We start from the raw sequence: 18,744 nt of genomic DNA, 5'->3' as shown, positions 1-18,744 counted from the left end.
CCTACTCCGCGACCTTGCACCTGCTCGCGAGCTCGTGCCTGAGCAGACGCGAGTACTCGCGCTCAAAACCGGCCAGTTGTTAAGCCCTGCATTAGGCTGACAGAGAAATAGTCAGTGGAGGAGGAATGCAATATGCTTCATTTTGAACAATCAGGGTGCTGTGCAGGACAGCATAGTAATGGAAGTCATCCAAGTTAGCACATTACCCTATAACAGAGACCGTGGCTTCCAAGTGAGATCTTGTTGGAGGCAGCTACTGGCCGAAATAGGCTGCGAGCTGTCGTAGCCGAGACAAATCCAGACGGCACACGAGGTGGGGCCTGACAGACTACGCCGAGACTCGCCCTATGGCAGTGAAAGAGAGCTGACCGGTCTTAGGCGTCACCTGTTTGAAAACGACCCAATTTATTCTTCGAAAGCCGGCCGCGGTGGTCTCGCGGTTCTAGGCGCGCAGTCCGGAATCGGGCATGGATGTGTGTGATGTCCTTAGGTTAGTTAGGTTTAAGTAGTTCTAAGTTCTAGGGGACTGATGACCACAGCAGTTGAGTCCCTTAGTGCTCAGAGCCATTTGAACCATTTGCCATCTTCTTCGATATTTCACCACAAGGTGACAGGAGTGAGATAGGTCGATATATGATGGCCTGTGTACGTATCTGGTTTTACTTTTTTAGGTAGTTGAGTTTCCTAGGAGACACGGGAAGACTGCGGGTAAAACCGTGCTAAGACAAATGTCTAACATCTTTAAAAAAGTTTCGAATACATAAAACAGATCAAAGAACTATTTTAAAAATATACGCTTTTGTGGAAACTTCAATTATTTGAAGAAAAAAAGAATCATTTTATACGCGTGATGTTTTGTTGTAATAGTATTGTTTAAGTATCGTTGTAGTATTCATCATTCTTTTGGAATGATGAATATCACAACAGAGTCCTTTGGCACTACAGCGAACAACTAAGTTATTGAGGGAGAGGAGGGAGAAGGGAAGCAATGGATAAATCGGTTGAGGTGGAACGTTGTTGATTAGCGCTTGAAGAAGGGCGTATCTCTGGAGGAATTTCATCGCTTCGTAGTGCAAATTGGCACGGGTTCCGGCGGGAGAGGACGGATGAGGCATCGAAGGTTGACTATGGATGCAGTCACCCTTAATACAGTAGGTAGGATATCTTATGCTGGTGCTGCGTTTTCGGATTAATATAGGATTAGAAGGTGTTCCCAAAAGAGAAGAAAATGTGGCATAGGATGGGAGTTGAGGGAAAATGTATGGATACTGGAACGGTGCTTGTTCGCGAGACGTGGGACGTAGGGAAAGTAGGAAAGGAGCGGACGAGGCGTAATCATTTACCGTTGGTTGCACAGAAAAAAAATACACTTTATTTTCAAAAAACAAAACTCTCAACTATCTTTTTTCAAAGATTTTACTACACTGGTGGCTGAAAGCCTTATTAGAAGAATTGCAAGTTATTGTCGGCTGAAGGCCACAAGTAGTGTTACAAGCAATCAACGGCTGAAGGCCGGTATTACAGGTGGGGACGGCAATAACATGTTAAAACATTAGGATAAATATTAAAGAATTATGACAACTTGTCCAAATACGACGGAGTGATCCACAGACAGTGCTCCCTGGATCCCCCTGAGGAAGGTTTCTACAGCTGTGTAAGCGGTGAGACAGGCAGACAAGAGTCGTACAAACGTAACAGGATGGCAACTCACACTGGGGGTAGCTTAAGCGCCGACCAACCGACTAACCAATCCGCCTAACGTCCGATCACCAGTACAACGATAGAATATTTTTAGGCAAGGGCGAAGAGACAGACAGCACCACATCCTCAGAAACACACCCCAGGCCGAAGGAAACATTAGAATCCAGGTAGACCTCCCTAAAACATATGCACTTTACAATTCAAGAGGCTGTCGAACTACACGCCGTGTCGGACAGCATCAACACGACGAGGAAAGGTACACTGCCGGTAAAGTATGCTAACCTCCAGGGCAGGTAACTGGGGCGTTAGCGGCCACAAGGTAGAAAATACCGCTGGTTGCACTTCACTAATAAGAGTAATACTAAATCCAAACAATTATCAAGGGGTAGAAGGCGGCTAATAGCTTCCACCAACCAGACAGACTCCACTTATTGCGGTTGGACTCACCGACCCTGGGAACAGCAACACGCAAACAACAGTGAGATCTCAAACAATGGTTTCAGCCCTGGACACGGTGCACTCATCTTCCTGGGTTCGGTCGTCGGCTACAGCCCCTCAGATCGACAGTGTTTGCACGCCGCCAGGGGTCCCGGCCTGCCTCCACACTGCGGACCTCCTTGCTGCTCCGTCCAAAGCCGAATTGATGTCTGTTCGCAAAAGTACGCAGACAGCATTAAAATAAGTGCTCATTCAAAACCACAAGATACACATGGATCTGGGAAAACAATTCCACCAACAACTCACAATATTAAAACCAGTCACTGTGACACATACGAATTATGAGTCGGTACAAACACAGAGAAGCCAGAAGCGGTCGGAACACTAAACGCACGTCGTTCGTTGCGACGACCGACCGAACGAACAACCAACGGTCGTCTCCACTCAAGTCAGGCACAGGAATGATTCCAGTATAAATCGTCGACTGACAACTTATTGCCACGAGGGCACTTCGGCGGACACACACACACACACACACACACACACAAGTGAAAGTGCGCTTCTCGAGTACCACGGTCCATTCAACTAAAACTCGCTGCATCCGGTCCTTGACGTGGTCGTGCACTCTCGCGACTACATGCTTCCGGCTGACAGTGCATGTGTGTCGCCAGCGGTCGGGTGTGTACTGGCTGTCCGGACCTCAGCGCTTTTACGTCACAACTCCCCTCGCTCGGGACACGACGACCCGGAAATACTAGAGTCCGCGCCAAAGACGGTAGTCCCTTTTCTAGATTGTCGCACAGATGACAAAATGGTAGGTATCGAAATAGACGACAGAGGGATAAAGAAACAATTAAAATCGCTCAAAAGAGGAAAGGCCGCTGGACCTGATGGGATACCAGTTCTATTTTACACAGAGTACGCGAAGGAACTTTCCCCCCTTCTTGCAGCGGTACACCGTATGTCTCTACAAGAGCGTTGCGTTCCAAGGGATTGGAAAAGGGCACAGGTCATCCCCGTTTTCAAGAAGGGACGTCGAACAGATGTGCAGAACTATAGACCTATATCTCTAACGTCGATCAGTTGTAGAATTTTGGAACACGTATTATGTTCGAGTATAATGAATTTCCTGGAGACTAGAAATCTACTCTGTAGGAATCAGCATGGGTTCCGAAAAAGACGGTCGTGTGAAACCCAGCTCGCGCTATTCGTCCACGAGACTCAGGGAGCCATAGACACGGGTTCCCAGGTAGATGCTGTGTTTCTTGACTTCCACAAGGCGTTCAATACAGTTCCCCACAGTCGTTTAATGAACAAAGTAAGAGCATATGGAGTATCAGACCAATTGTGTGATTGGATTGAGGAGTTCCTAGATAACAGAACGCAGCATGTCATTCTCAATGGAGAGAAGTCTTCCAAAGTAAGAGTGATTTCAGGTGTGCCACAGGGGAGTGTCATGGGACCGTTGCTGTTCACAATATACATAAATGACCTGGTGGATGACATCGAAAGTTCACTGAGGCTTTTTGCAGATGATGCTGTGGCGTATCGAGAGGTTGTAACAATGGAAAATTGTACTGAAATGCAGGAGAATCTGCAGCGAATTGACGCATGGTGCAGGGAATGGCAATTGAATCTCAATGTAGACAAGTGTAATGTTCTGCGAATACATAGAAAGAAAGATCCCTTATCATTTAGCTACAAAATAGCAGGTCAGCAACTGGAATCAGTTAATTCCATAAATTACCTTGGACTACGCATTAGGAGTGATTTAAAATGGAATGATCATATAAAGTTGATCGTCGGTAAAGCAGATGCCAGACTGAGATTCATTGGAAGAATCCTAAGGAAATGCAATCCGAAAACAAAGGAAGTAGGTTACAGTACGCTTGTTCGCCCACTGCTTGAATACTGCTCAGCGGTGTGGGATCCGTACCAGATAGGGTTGATAGAAGAGATAGAGAAGATCCATCGGAGAGCAGCGCGCTTCGTTACAGGATCATTTAGTAATCGCTAAAGCGTTACGGAGATGATAGATAAACTCCAGTGGAAGACTCTGCAAGAGAGACGCTCAGTAGCTTGGTACGGCCTTTTGTTAAAGTTTCGAGAACATACCTTCACCGAAGAGTCCAGCAGTATATTGCTCCCTCCTACGTATATCTCGCGAAGAGACCATGAGGATAAAATCAGAGAGATTAGAGCCAACACAGAAGCATACAGACAATCCTTCTTTCCACGAACAATACGAGACTGGATTAGAAGGGAGAACCGATAGAGGTACTCATGGTACCCTCCGCCACACACCGTCAGGTGGCTTGCGGAGTATGGATGTAGATGTAGATGTAGACGGTACCACAGTACGCGCTATCGATAAGCGGTGGTGCTGCCACTCACGGACATAAAAGAGGAGCAAACTTAGTGGCACCAGTGAACACACTAAGAAAACGAGATGCCACTAACGCTATTACAAGACCCCAAGCTATGAACGGCATCAACGCGAGTCGCACACGGCTCAGTTCGCGTAGGATTTCAAGGGATTCATATTACATGGAAGAACTGGAGATCCAGGGAATATAGATATACTAGGATGGGGTAGCTGTGTGTTCTGTAGGTGAGAGTAACAGTAGAGAACACAGATCAGAGAAAGTAGCTTTAGTCAGTTATGTTGGATGGTAAGAAGACGTGCATTCTATGTTAGTTTCCTGTCAGGAGTTAGTCGTTATTGTGTTAGTGAGAGGCATAGGTTGGCTGTGGATGGAATGGTGGAAACCTGGACGACGGAAACGTCTAGTGATGCTGCCAGAGATCGTGGTTTCCCTGATCCGTTGAAATGCTTGAATTTCGCAAGTATTACAACACTCGGCCGGAAGATTAAAATGGCGTTAGGTGTTGAAAAGTTGTAATGTATGAGGTGGCTGTAAACCCGAGAACATTACGTTAATTCAAAGAGACCATAGGCATGTATAAAAGGCATGTATAAACTGTTTACGTTGTGCGGAGAGCCTCTTACAGGTGGTGTCCTGTTGCAGACGAGCTGAGGATAGTGAAGGACGGCCAATACGGAGCGGAGAACCCGGATGTGGAGGGAGGCTGGGATGGAATGGTGGGGGAGCTCGTCCGCAAGGTAAGCAGCCGGCTCAGCATGCTGCTGGATGGACTGAATGAAAATACACTCAAAGCATATTCTATGACACGTAAGTGGCACACTTCATAAAGATTGTGACTTATTCAGAGACTTATTTTACTATCCATTTATCAAAGCGTTGTTAGACATTTAAAATTTTTCTTCCTCTCCTTGCATCCCTTTGGTCTTGCAAATTATTAAAAGTCATAGTGAAATCTTCAGCTGTCATTTATTTTGCGCAATTCGCTACTAGTTTCGGCCAGTGACCATTATCAAGACTCTTTGCACCGATTTGTGACTGCTGATGAAACGTGAATCCATCTTTACCAGAGAGAAAACATCAATCAAAACAATGGACAAAGGTTGGAGAAAGTTCACCAAAAAGGCAAAGACCATTCAATGAGATGGTAAGATAATAGTTGCGGTTCTTTGGCATTCCCAAAGAACAGTCCTCGTAGATTACTTGGATAAAAGCAGAGCCGTAGCTGGACCAAATTAAGCTTAATTGCTGTATCGTCTGAAACTTCCGTTGGCCGCAGAATGATTAAGGTTGGCACAGAAGATTAGTCCTCTTTCACCAGGATAATGCACCATCCCAATCACCAGGAACAAGAATGGCAAAAGTGCATGAATTTGGCTTTGACTTGCTACCTCATCAACTGTGTTCATCAGGCGACCTCTTCCTGTTCTCTAACTTGAAATTCTGGCTTCCTGCGATGAAATTATCATTAAATGAGAAAGTAATAAATGCAGTAAACGGGTATTTTGCAGAGATCGACAGAACCTATTTTTATGATGGGATGAAAAAGCTGGAGGTTGTTGGACCAAGTGTATGTCCCTCAACAAATCGAGAACTTAAGTGAGTTGTTAATGAAACATTTCATCTTGCGTTTTTACCAGACTTATCAAAGCATTCTCTAACAGTTGAAAAGCACGTAGAAGAAATGAACACCTGTCATTCGAGGCGAGCTCTGACTGTTCTTATTGAATTATGATGGTTATTTCGTCCTTTGCAGGTGGGAGTAAACGAAATATTCGGACGAGAAAGTTGGTGACAAACATTTGGTTTGATTAAAAACGCCTTTCGTTTAATCATTGCTACCCTTATTATACAAGTGCACTCTCTCCCATATTTCGCATAATTCATAACGAGCTACACTTCTTTGAATTTCTTCCATATCCTCCCTCATTCCTGCCTGGTAAATATCCCATATTACATCCCATACTACATACTACCGCAGAAGAGGAAGGACAAGAAATCTGTTTAATAGCTTTGTTGTAACTTCTAAATATTCTACCAATAAACACTGTCATTCTTCTTCCCCATAACATCGTTCTATTTATTTGCATTACATATTTAATCTTTTATGGGATGTAGTATATGAGATCATTATTGTCGCAGCACCAAAATGCATTAGCTTATAATGGACATGTGATTCAGCGATACGACAGGTAACATTTGAAGCAACAATTTTTTATTCTGTAATCTATAACGATTAAAATTAAATTATTGATTAAGTAGAGCTTCTGGACAACTGTATTCCTTAAAGTATTTTACGGCTACAGACCACGTCCTCTCGTCGGTTATGCTATGCAGGAGGAGTTGAAATTGCCTGAAAAAACTGTTGTGCAGACAGAGACATCAGTTTCTTATTCGTTAGAATTTGTAAGGATATGACTCTCTCCAGTTGTTTAGAAGTACGACCCGAAGTGGCATTTCTCAATCCAGGAAATGAGCAGAAAATTTTATTCTTAAGATGTAAAATGACAGAAAGCTAACAGAACATTTTGTGTCTTATGCTGTGATCAACATTCCACTTCATGATTGATTTTAACTATTGTGATTTGCATCCTCAGTTCGACTACTGTGTTACGTTATTGTAGCATTGTTCCTTGTCAACAGGTGTACATTCCGTAACCGTCCACATTCATTCAACACCAATGTGCCCCTTGTTAAGGCTGTCTAACACGAAGTTCTTTTATTGGATTTTCCACGGTGCACGGGTAACCTAAACGGGTAAAAACAAAACTGTATAGACAAACTATCGCCTATCTACTGTTTGAACATCCCTTATATGAGGTGATTTTTCCACCGTCGCTTCTTATTAGGACTGCGCAGACCTTTGTTAAAACCTCGTAATAGCTTCTAAATGCAGGGTGAAATATTTCCACAGCAATGATTAGAGATTTGTTTTCGTTAGACGGATTACGACACTAAATTAATGAAGCAGTTAACTCTATTTTGAAGCTCTATTCTTTCTGCCAAAGAAAACCTGAACAACTGTAAAATCATAGCAATAGGTTTATCATTCATCAGTCTCCTGTCTGGATTGATGCCATCGCCACGAATTTCTCTCCTATACCAACATCTTCATCCCATAGTAGCACTTGCAACCTACGTCCTCAATTATTTGCTGGATGTATTCCAATTTTTGTCTTCCTCTACAGTTTTGACCCTATATAGCTCTCTCCAGTACCACGGAAGAAATTCCCTCATGTTCTAAGAAATGTCCTACCACCCTGCCCCTTCTTCTTCTCAGTGTTTCCCATATATCCTTTCATGCCCGATTCTCCAGGGAACCTCCTCATTCCTTACCGTATCAGTCCACCTACTTTTCAACATTCTTCTGTTGCGCCACAACTCAAATGCTTCGATTCTCTTCTGTTACTGTTTTCCCACAGTACACGTTTCAGTGCAATACAATTCTTTGCTCCAAATGCACATTCTCAGGAATGTCTTTCTCAAATTAAATCCTACGTTTGATACAAGCAGACTTCTCTTGGCCAGGAATGCCATTTTTGGCAGTGCTCCGTCCGTCATGGGTTATTTTGTTGCCTAGGTAGACGAGTTCCTTAAAATCATCTACTTCGCGATTACCAATCTTTATGTTACGTTTTTCACTGTTCTCAATTCTGCAGCTTCTCAATACTTTGCTCTTTCCTCAGTTTACTCTCAATCCATATTGTCTACTCAACAGAATACTCATTCGATTGAACAGATACTGTAAATCTTCTTCATGTCATCAGCGAATCGTATCATCGATGTCCTTGCACCTTGAAATTTAATTCCGCTGTTGAGCTTTGTTTTTATTTCCGTAATTGCTTCTTCGATGCCAGTATTGAAGACTGGGGGCGAAAGACTACTTCCCTGCGTTACACCCTTTTTAGTCCGACCTTTTCGTTCTAAGCCTCCCAGTCTTGGTTCTTGCACACATTGTATAATATCCGTATTACCCCTATTTTTCTCATAATTTCAAACGCCTTGCACCATTTTATATTGTTGAACGCTTTTTCCAGATCAACAAATTCTATGAACGTGTCTTGACAGAGATGGCTCTCTGGTGCATTTACCTTTCCTAAAACCAAACTAATCGTCATCTCACATCCTCAATTTTCTTTTCCACTCTTATGAACAGGGTGGTCATAATTAAAGTTAAACTTTCAAACCACTGTAAAAACAACACCGCTGGTCAGATTGACATCAAACTGCAACGGAATATTATCGGAGAAGGGGGAAAGCGTATGGCAGAAGAAAAATAAATGGTTACAAAATGTAGCAATAGATGGCGCTTTAAGCATCAGAATTTAATAGTGGTCCACTACAGATGACAAATGAATCGTACAACAATGCCTAAGGCGTACGTTTGACGTTAAACAAACTGTACTACACTGTGTGCATGGGTGTACGGGTGTGATACTGTTAGTTTCGTAAGTCTATCCACCACGGCAAGGTCAGAAGACATTGGATGGGAATATCCGGTTTTTAATTGCCCTGAGGCCAAAAACCGCACAACATGTATCAATCACATCGGTTTTTAAGTGTCCTGAGGCTAAAAACCGCATACAAAGAAGTGGGCTTCGTCTGTCCACAAAATCTTCCACGGCCAGTCACTGTCCACTTCCATGCGAGCAACAAATTCTAAAGCAGAGGTCTTTCTCGCTGGCAGATCAACAGGAAGCAACTCGTGCACATGGGTAATTCTAAATGGATACCAAAGAAGAACGTTTCGTAAGATTTTTCGCACCGTGTGTACGGGTATGTCCAATTTTCGGACAATTCTCCGTGCACTACATGTTTGCACCCCACCACTCATCTCCTCCTGCATTGCTAAGGCAACTGCTTCCAAGGACGTCGAATCAGTTCGATTCCTCCCTCTACCAGGTTGCACACCAGAAGAACCCGTCTTTCAGAATTTCCGAATCATTTTCTCCAGACCCACGGCCATTATCGGACCAACGCCTTTCTTTAAACCCTTCAGTGTCCGAAACTTCTGAAGGGCGGCGTGTGTACAGTCATCATTCCTTTAATACAGCTTTACAAGCAGAGTGCGATCCTGCATTGAGACCGTAATGGCGAACGCCGCAGACCGAAAGGAGGAAAAACCGTGTACCCGGCGTGCTTATACCAGCTTCAATGGGTCATACGCATGACAAGTGTTTTCATTTACGTATTCTGACACACGCAGCGCCATCTATTGATCAATTTACATACTATTTTTTCCTTCTGCCGTACGTTTTCCCCCTTCTCAGATAAGATTACGTTGCAGTTTGACAGCATTCTGACCAGGGTGTTATTTCTACAGCGTTTTGAAATTTTAACTTTAATTGTAATCGCCATGTATATTATTCTTGTCAGCAACTTGGATATCTGAGCTGTTAAGCTGATTGTGCGATAGTTCTCGCAATTCTTGGCTCTTGCAATCATCGAGATTGTGTGAATGATTATTTTCCGACAGTCAGATATTATACCGCCATACTCATACAGTCTCAACATCAACGTGAATAGCAGTTTTTTGCCACATTTCCCAATGATATTAGAAATTCTGATGAAATATTATCTATACCTTTTGCCTCATTCTTATGTCTTCCTAAGCTCTTTTAAATTCTGAATCTAATATTGGACCCCCTATGCCTTCCCTGTAGGCCCCTGTTTGTTCTTCTGTCACGTCACCAGACAAGTCTCTCCCCCATGTGGAAGCCTTCACTATACTATTTCCACCTATGCTCTCCCTCCTCTGCATTTAAGAGTGGAATTCCCGTTGTATTCTTAATGTTACTATCCTTGCTTTTAATTTCACAGAAAGTTGTTTTGACTTCGCTATGTACTGAGTCAGTCCTTCCAACCATAACAGCGTTTTCGATTTTTCACATTTTTCATGCATCCGTTTCGACTTAGCTTCCCTGCACTTCCTATTTAATTCACTTCGAAGTGACTTGTATTCCTGAATTTCCCTGAATATCCTTGTACTTCCCTCTTTGGTCGATCAGCTGAAGTGCTTCTTCCGTTACTCATGGTTTCTTTGCAGTTTCCTTCTTTGTACGTATGTTTTTCTTTCCACCACCTGTGATTGCCCTTTTTAGCGATGACCATTCTTCTTCAACTGAATCGCCTACAGAGTTGATCATTATCGCAGTATCTGTAGCCTCACAGGATTTCAAGTGTGTCTCTTCGTTCCTTCGTACCCCAGATCACATAAGAAACAGATTGCCCGATCGCTTGGTCTAGCAGGCAACCCTTGTCAGGGAACGGCCACCAGGCGGCAACAGCGTCACACCCTTACTTGTGGAATCAACCACTAGATGGCACTCCGTTCTGTGAAATATGTGGCAACATCGGCCGAACGCGTGCAGCTTTCCACTATTTGGCGTCTGTGAAGAACAGCTGTTTCTGACATACCGGTGGTAGTGGATCGAGTCGTCATGCCGTGGGCCATCGAGTATATCAACTGTGGAAGGAGTAGACGAACAAATTCTGAACTTAAAATGTTCAGATTTCCCGTAAAAGATAAAGAAAGGTTACGGAACTGGCTTTTAAATCCAGGTAAATCAATGAGTTAGTTATGAGTAAGAATTAATAAAGAGCCCTAAGCATTCGATCCTATCTAAAATTTGTCGACCTCATATTCTGATATAACGTGGCAGCCCTTCCTTTATTTTTTTCGAAGATATCGTTGTTAAGTGCGTATATGAAATTATATTCGTTTACAACTAACAGAACGAAATCAAAATGTGGTTATACTTAAGAACACTTACAGAAATACTTAGAAAGGAAGCAAAATCTGTTTCTTAAACTTATTTACAGTCTCAATGAGAAAAATATATTGTTGTTATAACTCACCTAATCCCTATACATACTCTATGCAAAATAAATAATTATGTCGGTAATGTCAGGACGCGAAACTCACTGCTCACTGCAATATTTGTCAGTAAATTAACGGATTATATTTCAAAGATGTTGAGAGGATTTTGAATACTTTTTAGTGTTAACCTGCACATGGAGATCTTTTTTACCACCATAATCCGTATCAGAAGAGCTGTATAACAAAGAGGAAATAGACGGCATGGAAGGCGAGTGTAAAATCTATGCGACTGCAATACAGTCTGCATTTAAACAGTAACTTACGAGAAATATTTGTGTGTTACTTTTCATTTATTTCATTTTGTATATGATTGTGAGAAGTATCCCTACAGTAGAAATAAACTTGGTTTGTAGAATTACAGGAGTTAATCTACATTCTTCGATTGAGAACTCGGGAAAAACCATAGCCAATCATGGTCTACAGTCAGCTGTGTGACGAAAGCATTTCGCGCGCAGCGCTCTAGCCGAACAAAAATCAGCATCATTCACGTCACAGAAGATACAGCGTTGCCAGTTCCGCAACATGGACAGGTCAGTTAGCATTGTAGCGTCGCCTGCGACATCTGTTGACTGACGGGAAAACTATTTTTACGGTTGCCTGTTCCGCCATAACGACGGTCAATCTGTTTCTTACGCGATCTGGGTTCGTACATCCGTATCCCAGTTCTTTCTGGGCAGATTTTTCCTAACTACGCTCTTAAATTTCAGCTTACTCTTCATCACAAGCAACAGCCTTGTAAACATAAAATGTAAAAAACATTGTTGATTAGCATCTTCACTTTGTTGAAACTCTATTCTGCATCGGCTTGATTATTAACGGAAGTGGCATTGTTAATTTAACGGATGACCAGACGATCTTCCTGTCGCCACCCCACTACCCCTGGGACGGAAATCTGCACCCCACAGTCTGTGTGAGGCGGGACTTGGGTCCCAGATGGGTATTTACCTAGTGGATTGTGGAAAACCGCCTAAAAACCACATCCATGTTGGACGGCATACCGATCCTCGTCGTCAGTCCTCCGGGAACTTTCGATCCGGAGCCTGAGCTGCTCCCCGTTCTGGAAGAGCGCTTAACACGAACGGTTGTGCAGGCGGGCTGGTTTTCTGTTAATATACTGTAGGTCAGTTGGAATCCAGAATATCAAGGTACTAAATTCATTATAATTTATTTGATGAAACGCTCAACAGCTTCCAGGTCACTTGAAATAATGCATTGCAAACGGCTGTTATAACTTTATTCCTTTAGCGGTTTCGGTTTATAAAATATCATCACTGGAAGGAAAGCTGGACACTGATGAATTCCACATGCATGCCAGTATACTCGCACCTCACTATGAACTTGTCTTTGTTTTGTCTTACGCAGTATTTGATAATCAGTACAGCAACTTATGTCAGAAAATCATGATCACAAACTTGTAATATGGTGCTAGTCTGAAGTTGCTGTAATGATTAGCAAATGTTGCGTGAACCAAGACAGCGGTAAGTATGTAGTGAGGTACTGTTGTATATATATATATATATATATATATATATATATATATATATATATATATATATATATATCACTAACGTCGAGCTTTCTCTCCAGTGATGGTAATTTTGTGAACCGAAACCGTTAGAGGAATAAAATGATGAAGTTCCAGCTGGCGGTTTGCATTGCATTATATCAGTTACTAAATATAGTCAAATAAATACCGACAGACTTACATAAATAGAAAACGAGCTATTTTTCACGTAGCAGTAATTCAGAAACGATGAGAAGGTGTTCTGCTATTCTTGCTGAGCTTGTAAAAGATGTTTTCTTTAGCACAAGTAGCTCATTTACAACACTACAGTAGTTTAGGTTGGCTTTCTTTATACTCACACTGTGTATGGATATTAACAATGCATCATTTTGTGAGCTGATGTTTACTTGCTAGTATATACTGTTTTTATTTTATCTGTTTACATTGCAACATGCTATCCCAGTAATATGTCTTAGCTAACTTATTTTTCGGCAACTGAGATGTTTTGTAATACACAACATTTCGCCATTGTGGGTTTACCTGGTGTATTGATGTTACTAAATGGTTTACTATGGTTTAAGTTGATTTCTTTTCGGCAGCTACGATGTATTTTAGATTGCAATCGTCGGCAGTGTGGCATTTCTTCGTGTATTACGTTTGTGTATATGCAATTTCACGATTTAGTTCACTAACGTTCAGGGTTTACCTGGAACCAAAGATCATAATGTACCTCTTAGTAAATGAATACTGCAAGCTAGCATGTACTGTAGTTTTATCTCTGACATGGTATTGTCTTTGACTGTATCTTTGACTGTTTGGCCTAGTTACATCTGTCAGTGTGTTACTAGCTGTCGATGTGGACTTACTTCTTGACTAAGATTATCGTACACAATTATTATTGTTAGAAACTTTAACGTAATGTGTTGGGCTTAAAGGAGCAGATTACTATTGTTCAAATTATGGTTTAAATTTTACGCCGTTTATGACAGTAAGTGAAATAGTATTTAACGTCATATCTCCTGTAAACTGTGTAGCTTATAATCGATGATACGATTCGCTGATGACATGAAGAAGATTTACAGTATCTGTTCAATCGAATGAGTATTCTGTTGAGTAGACAATATGGATTGAGAGTAAACTGAGGAAAGAGCAAAGTATTGAGAAGCTGCAGAATTGAGAACAGTGAAAAACGTAACATAAAGATTGGTAATCGCGAAGTAGATGATTTTAAGGAACTCGTCTACCTAGGCAACAAAATAACCCATGACGGACGGAGCACTGCCAAAAATGGCATTCCTGGCCAAGAGAAGTCTGCTTGTATCAAACGTAGGATTTAATTTGAGAAAGACATTCCTGAGAATGTGCATTTGGAGCAAAGAATTGTATTGCACTGAAACGTGTACTGTGGGAAAACAGTAACAGAAGAGAATCGAAGCATTTGAGTTGTGGCGCAACAGAAGAATGTTGAAAAGTAGGTGGACTGATACGGTAAGGAATGAGGAGGTTCCCTGGAGAATCGGGCATGAAAGGATATATGGGAAACACTGAGAAGAAGAAGGGGCAGGGTGGTAGGACATTTCTTAGAACATGAGGGAATTTCTTCCGTGGTACTGGAGAGAGCTATATAGGGTCAAAACTGTAGAGGAAGACAAAAATTGGAATACATCCAGCAAATAATTGAGGACGTAGGTTGCAAGTGCTACTATGGGATGAAGATGTTGGTATAGGAGAGAAATTCGTGGCGATGGCATCAATCCAGACAGGAGACTGATGAATGATAAACCTATTGCTATGATTTTACAGTTGTTCAGGTTTTCTTTGGCAGAAAGAATAGAGCTTCAAAATAGAGTTAACTGCTTCATTAATTTAGTGTCGTAATCCGTCTAACGAAAACAAATCTCTAATCATTGCTGTGGAAATATTTCACCCTGCATGTAGAAGCTATTACGAGGTTTTAACAAAGGTCTGCGCAGTCCTAATAAGAAGGGACGGTGGAAAAATCACCTCATATAAGGGATGTTCAAACAGTAGATAGGCGATAGTTTGTCTATACAGTTTTGTTTTTACCCGTTGAGGTTACCCGTGGACCGTGGAAAATCCAATAAAAGAACTTCGTGTTAGACAGCCTTAACAAGGGGCACATTGGTGTTGAATGAATGTGGACGGTTACGGAATGTACACCTGTTGACAAGGAAAAATGCTACAATAACGTAACACAGTAGTCGAACTGAGGATGCAAATCACAATAGTTAAAATCAATCATGAAGTGGAATGTTGATCACAGCATAAGACACAAAATGTTCTGTTAGCTTTCTGTCATTTTACATCTTAAGAATAAAATTTTCTGCTCATTTCCTGGATTGAGAAATGCCACTTCGGGTCGTACTTCTAAACAACTGGAGAGAGTCATATCCTTACAAATTCTAACGAATAAGAAACTGATGTCTCTGTCTGCACAACAGTTTTTTCAGGCAATTTCAACTCCTCCTGCATAGCATAACCGACGAGAGGACGTGGTCTGTAGCCGTAAAATACTTTAAGGAATACAGTTGTCCAGAAGCTCTACTTAATCAATAATTTAATTTTAATCGTTATAGATTACAGAATAAAAAATTGTTGCTTCAAATGTTACCTGTCGTATCGCTGAATCACATGTCCATTATAAGCTAATGCATTTTGGTGCTGCGACAATAATGATCTCATATACTACATCCCATAAAAGATTAAATATGTAATGCAAATAAATAGAACGATGTTATGGGGAAGAAGAATGACAGTGTTTATTGGTAGAATATTTAGAAGTTACAACAAAGCTATTAAACAGATTTCTTGTCCTTCCTCTTCTGCGGTAGTATGTAGTATGGGATGTAATATGGGATATTTACCAGGCAGGAATGAGGGAGGATATGGAAGAAATTCAAAGAAGTGTAGCTCGTTATGAATTATGCGAAATATGGGAGAGAGTGCACTTGTATAATAAGGGTAGCAATGATTAAACGAAAGGCGTTTTTAATCAAACCAAATGTTTGTCACCAACTTTCTCGTCCGAATATTTCGTTTACTCCCACCTGCAAAGGACGAAATAACCATCATAATTCAATAAGAACAGTCAGAGCTCGCCTCGAATGACAGGTGTTCATTTCTTCTACGTGCTTTTCAACTGTTAGAGAATGCTTTGATAAGTCTGGTAAAAACGCAAGATGAAATGTTTCATTAACAACTCACTTAAGTTCTCGATTTGTTGAGGGACATACACTTGGTCCAACAACCTCCAGCTTTTTCATCCCATCATAAAAATAGGTTCTGTCGATCTCTGCAAAATACTCGCTTACTGCATTACTTCCCCATTTATTGATAATTTCATCGCAGGAAGCCATAATTTCAAGTTAGAGAACAGGAAGAGGTCACCCGATGAACACAGTTGACGAGGTAGCAAGTCAAAGCCAAATTCGTGCACTTTTGCCATTCCTGTTCCTGGTGATTGGGATGGTGCATTATCCTGGTGAAAGAGAACTAATCTTCTGTGCCAACCTTAATCATTCTGCGGCCAACGGAAGTTTCAGACGATACAGCAATTAAGCTTAATTTGGTCCAGTTACGGTTCTGCTTTCATCCAAGTAATCTACGAGGACTGTTCTTTGGGAATGCCAAAGAACCGCAACTATTATCTTACCATCTCATTGAATGATCTTTGCCTTTTTGGTGAACTTTCTCCAGCCTTTGCCCATTGTTTTGATTGATGTTTTCTCTCTGGTAAATATGGATTCACGTTTCATCAGCAGTCACAAATCGGTGCAAAGAGTCTTGCGAATTGCGACTGAACAACGCTAGACTTTCTGTTGAAATGTGACGGATGCGCGTTTGGTCGACTGTGAGCAGTCGTAGAAGCCACCTCGCATACAGCTTGTTCATAATCCTTTATCCGTGCAAGATATTATATACTCTCTCAGTAGAATGCCTACAGTCTCAGCAACTCCGAATTTTTACTCGGCGGTCTTGCACTGTCATATCATGGATTTTGACAATGTTTTCCTTTGTGATGACCTCAGGTGGACGGCAACGAGCCACTCCACGCAGCTCTGTTTTGATTTGTGCGGCCGTCCAACCCTTCAAATAAAATGGTTCCTTAGTAGCACGGAACTCCGTTTTCTCCATTGTCATTCGCAGTCGACACATTGACCAATTCAGACGGCTGTCAGCAGTGAACTGTAAGCTGTACATTGTTGAAATTTTTTATACTGCCCTTGGAATAATGAAGCTTACCAACCGTGAAGGCGCAACAAATATGTTCCACCCTTTCACGGAAATTTACCAGACTTATTAAGCCATTCCCTTAAATTGCAGAGTAATCACGTACAAGCAGATGTAGTCGTAGTTGTACGAGGGTTGGAACTTTATTTACAGCTCGTACAAAATATATACGTGTTTCAAAGTTTTACTGACCTTCAAAGTAGCCACCACCTTTGTGTATAACCTATTGCCAGCGATGTGGAAGTCGTAGGATACTCTTAGGAGTGCCAGTTGTATTGACAGTTCGAGCGGCTTGGTCTATTGCCCGACGAATTTGTAGCAGTTCGGAAGCGAATGCCGTGAAGTGTTTCCTTCAGTTTATAAATCGAATTGAACTCACGAGGGCTTAAATCAGAGGAGTGCAGTAGGTGGTGTAGCACTTGCCAGCCCCATCAGTCAAACAAATCAGTAACAGCTTGCTCTGTACGTGCTTGAGCATTGTCCTGCAAAATGATGGTCAGGTCCTGCAGAAAGTGTCATCATTTCTGTCTCTAAGCTGGTCGCAGGTTGTGTTCCAAAAGTGAACAGCATAGAGAAAGAAGTGATGACACTTTCTGCAGGACCTGACCGTCATTTTGCAGGACAATGCTCAAGCACGTACAGTGCAACCTGTTACTGATTTGTTTGACTGATGGGGCTGGTAAGTGCTATACATCTACATCTACATCTACATACATACTCCGCAATCCACCATACGGTGCGTGGCGGAGGGTACCTCGTACCACAAATAGCATTTTCTCTCCCTGTTCCACTCCCAAACAGAAAGAGGGAAAAATGACTGCCTATATGCCTCTGTACGAGCCCTAATCTCTCTTATCTTTTCTTTGTGGTCTTTCCGCGAAATATAAGTTGGCGGCAGTAAAATTGTACTGCAGTCAGCCTCACATGCTGGTTCTCTAAATTTCCTCAGTAGCGATTCACGAAAAGAACGCCTCCTTTCCTCCAGAGACTCCCACCCGAGTTCCTGAAGCATTTCCGTAACACTCGCATGATGATCAAACCTACCAGTAACAAACCTAGCAGCCCGCCTCTGAATTGCTTCTATGTCCTCCCTCAATCCGACCTGATAGGGATCCCAAACGCTCGAGCCGTACTCAAGAATAGGTCGTATTAGTGTTTTCTAAGCGGTCTCCTTTACAGATGAACCATATGTTCCCAAAATTCTACCAATGAACCGAAGACGACTATCCGCCTTCCACACAACTGCCATTACATGCTTGTCCCACTTCATATCGCTCTGCAGTGTTACGCCCAAATACACTCCTGGAAATGGAAAAAAGAACACATTGACACCGGTGTGTCAGACCCACCATACTTGCTCCGGACACTGCGAGAGGGCTGTACAAGCAATGATCACACGCACGGCACAGCGGACACACCAGGAACCGCGGTGTTGGCCGTCGAATGGCGCTAGCTGCGCAGCATTTGTGCACCGCCGCCGTCAGTGTCAGCCAGTTTGCCGTGGCATACGGAGCTCCATCGCAGTCTTTAACACTGGTAGCATGCCGCGACAGCGTGGACGTGAACCGTATGTGCAGTTGACGGAC

The 18,744-nt window shown here is 42.3% G+C and overlaps 1 protein-coding gene across 1 annotated transcript in view; it reads left to right on the top strand.

Moving 5' to 3' along the window:
• Window positions 1-18,744, top strand: part of LOC126259554 (glutamate receptor 1-like) — a 545,373-nt gene that overhangs the window by 477,667 nt on the left and 48,962 nt on the right. The window contains exon 12 of the mRNA XM_049956439.1: window positions 5,169-5,263. Coding sequence (XP_049812396.1) covers window positions 5,169-5,263 — 95 coding nt within the window. The remainder of the gene's footprint in view (window positions 1-5,168; window positions 5,264-18,744) is intronic.

This window comes from Schistocerca nitens, chromosome 5, assembly GCF_023898315.1.
Source record: "Schistocerca nitens isolate TAMUIC-IGC-003100 chromosome 5, iqSchNite1.1, whole genome shotgun sequence".
Taxonomy (NCBI): Eukaryota; Metazoa; Arthropoda; class Insecta; order Orthoptera; family Acrididae; genus Schistocerca; species Schistocerca nitens.
The sequence above is the reverse complement of the archived record's forward strand: the minus strand, read 5'-3'. Positions and strand labels throughout refer to the sequence as shown.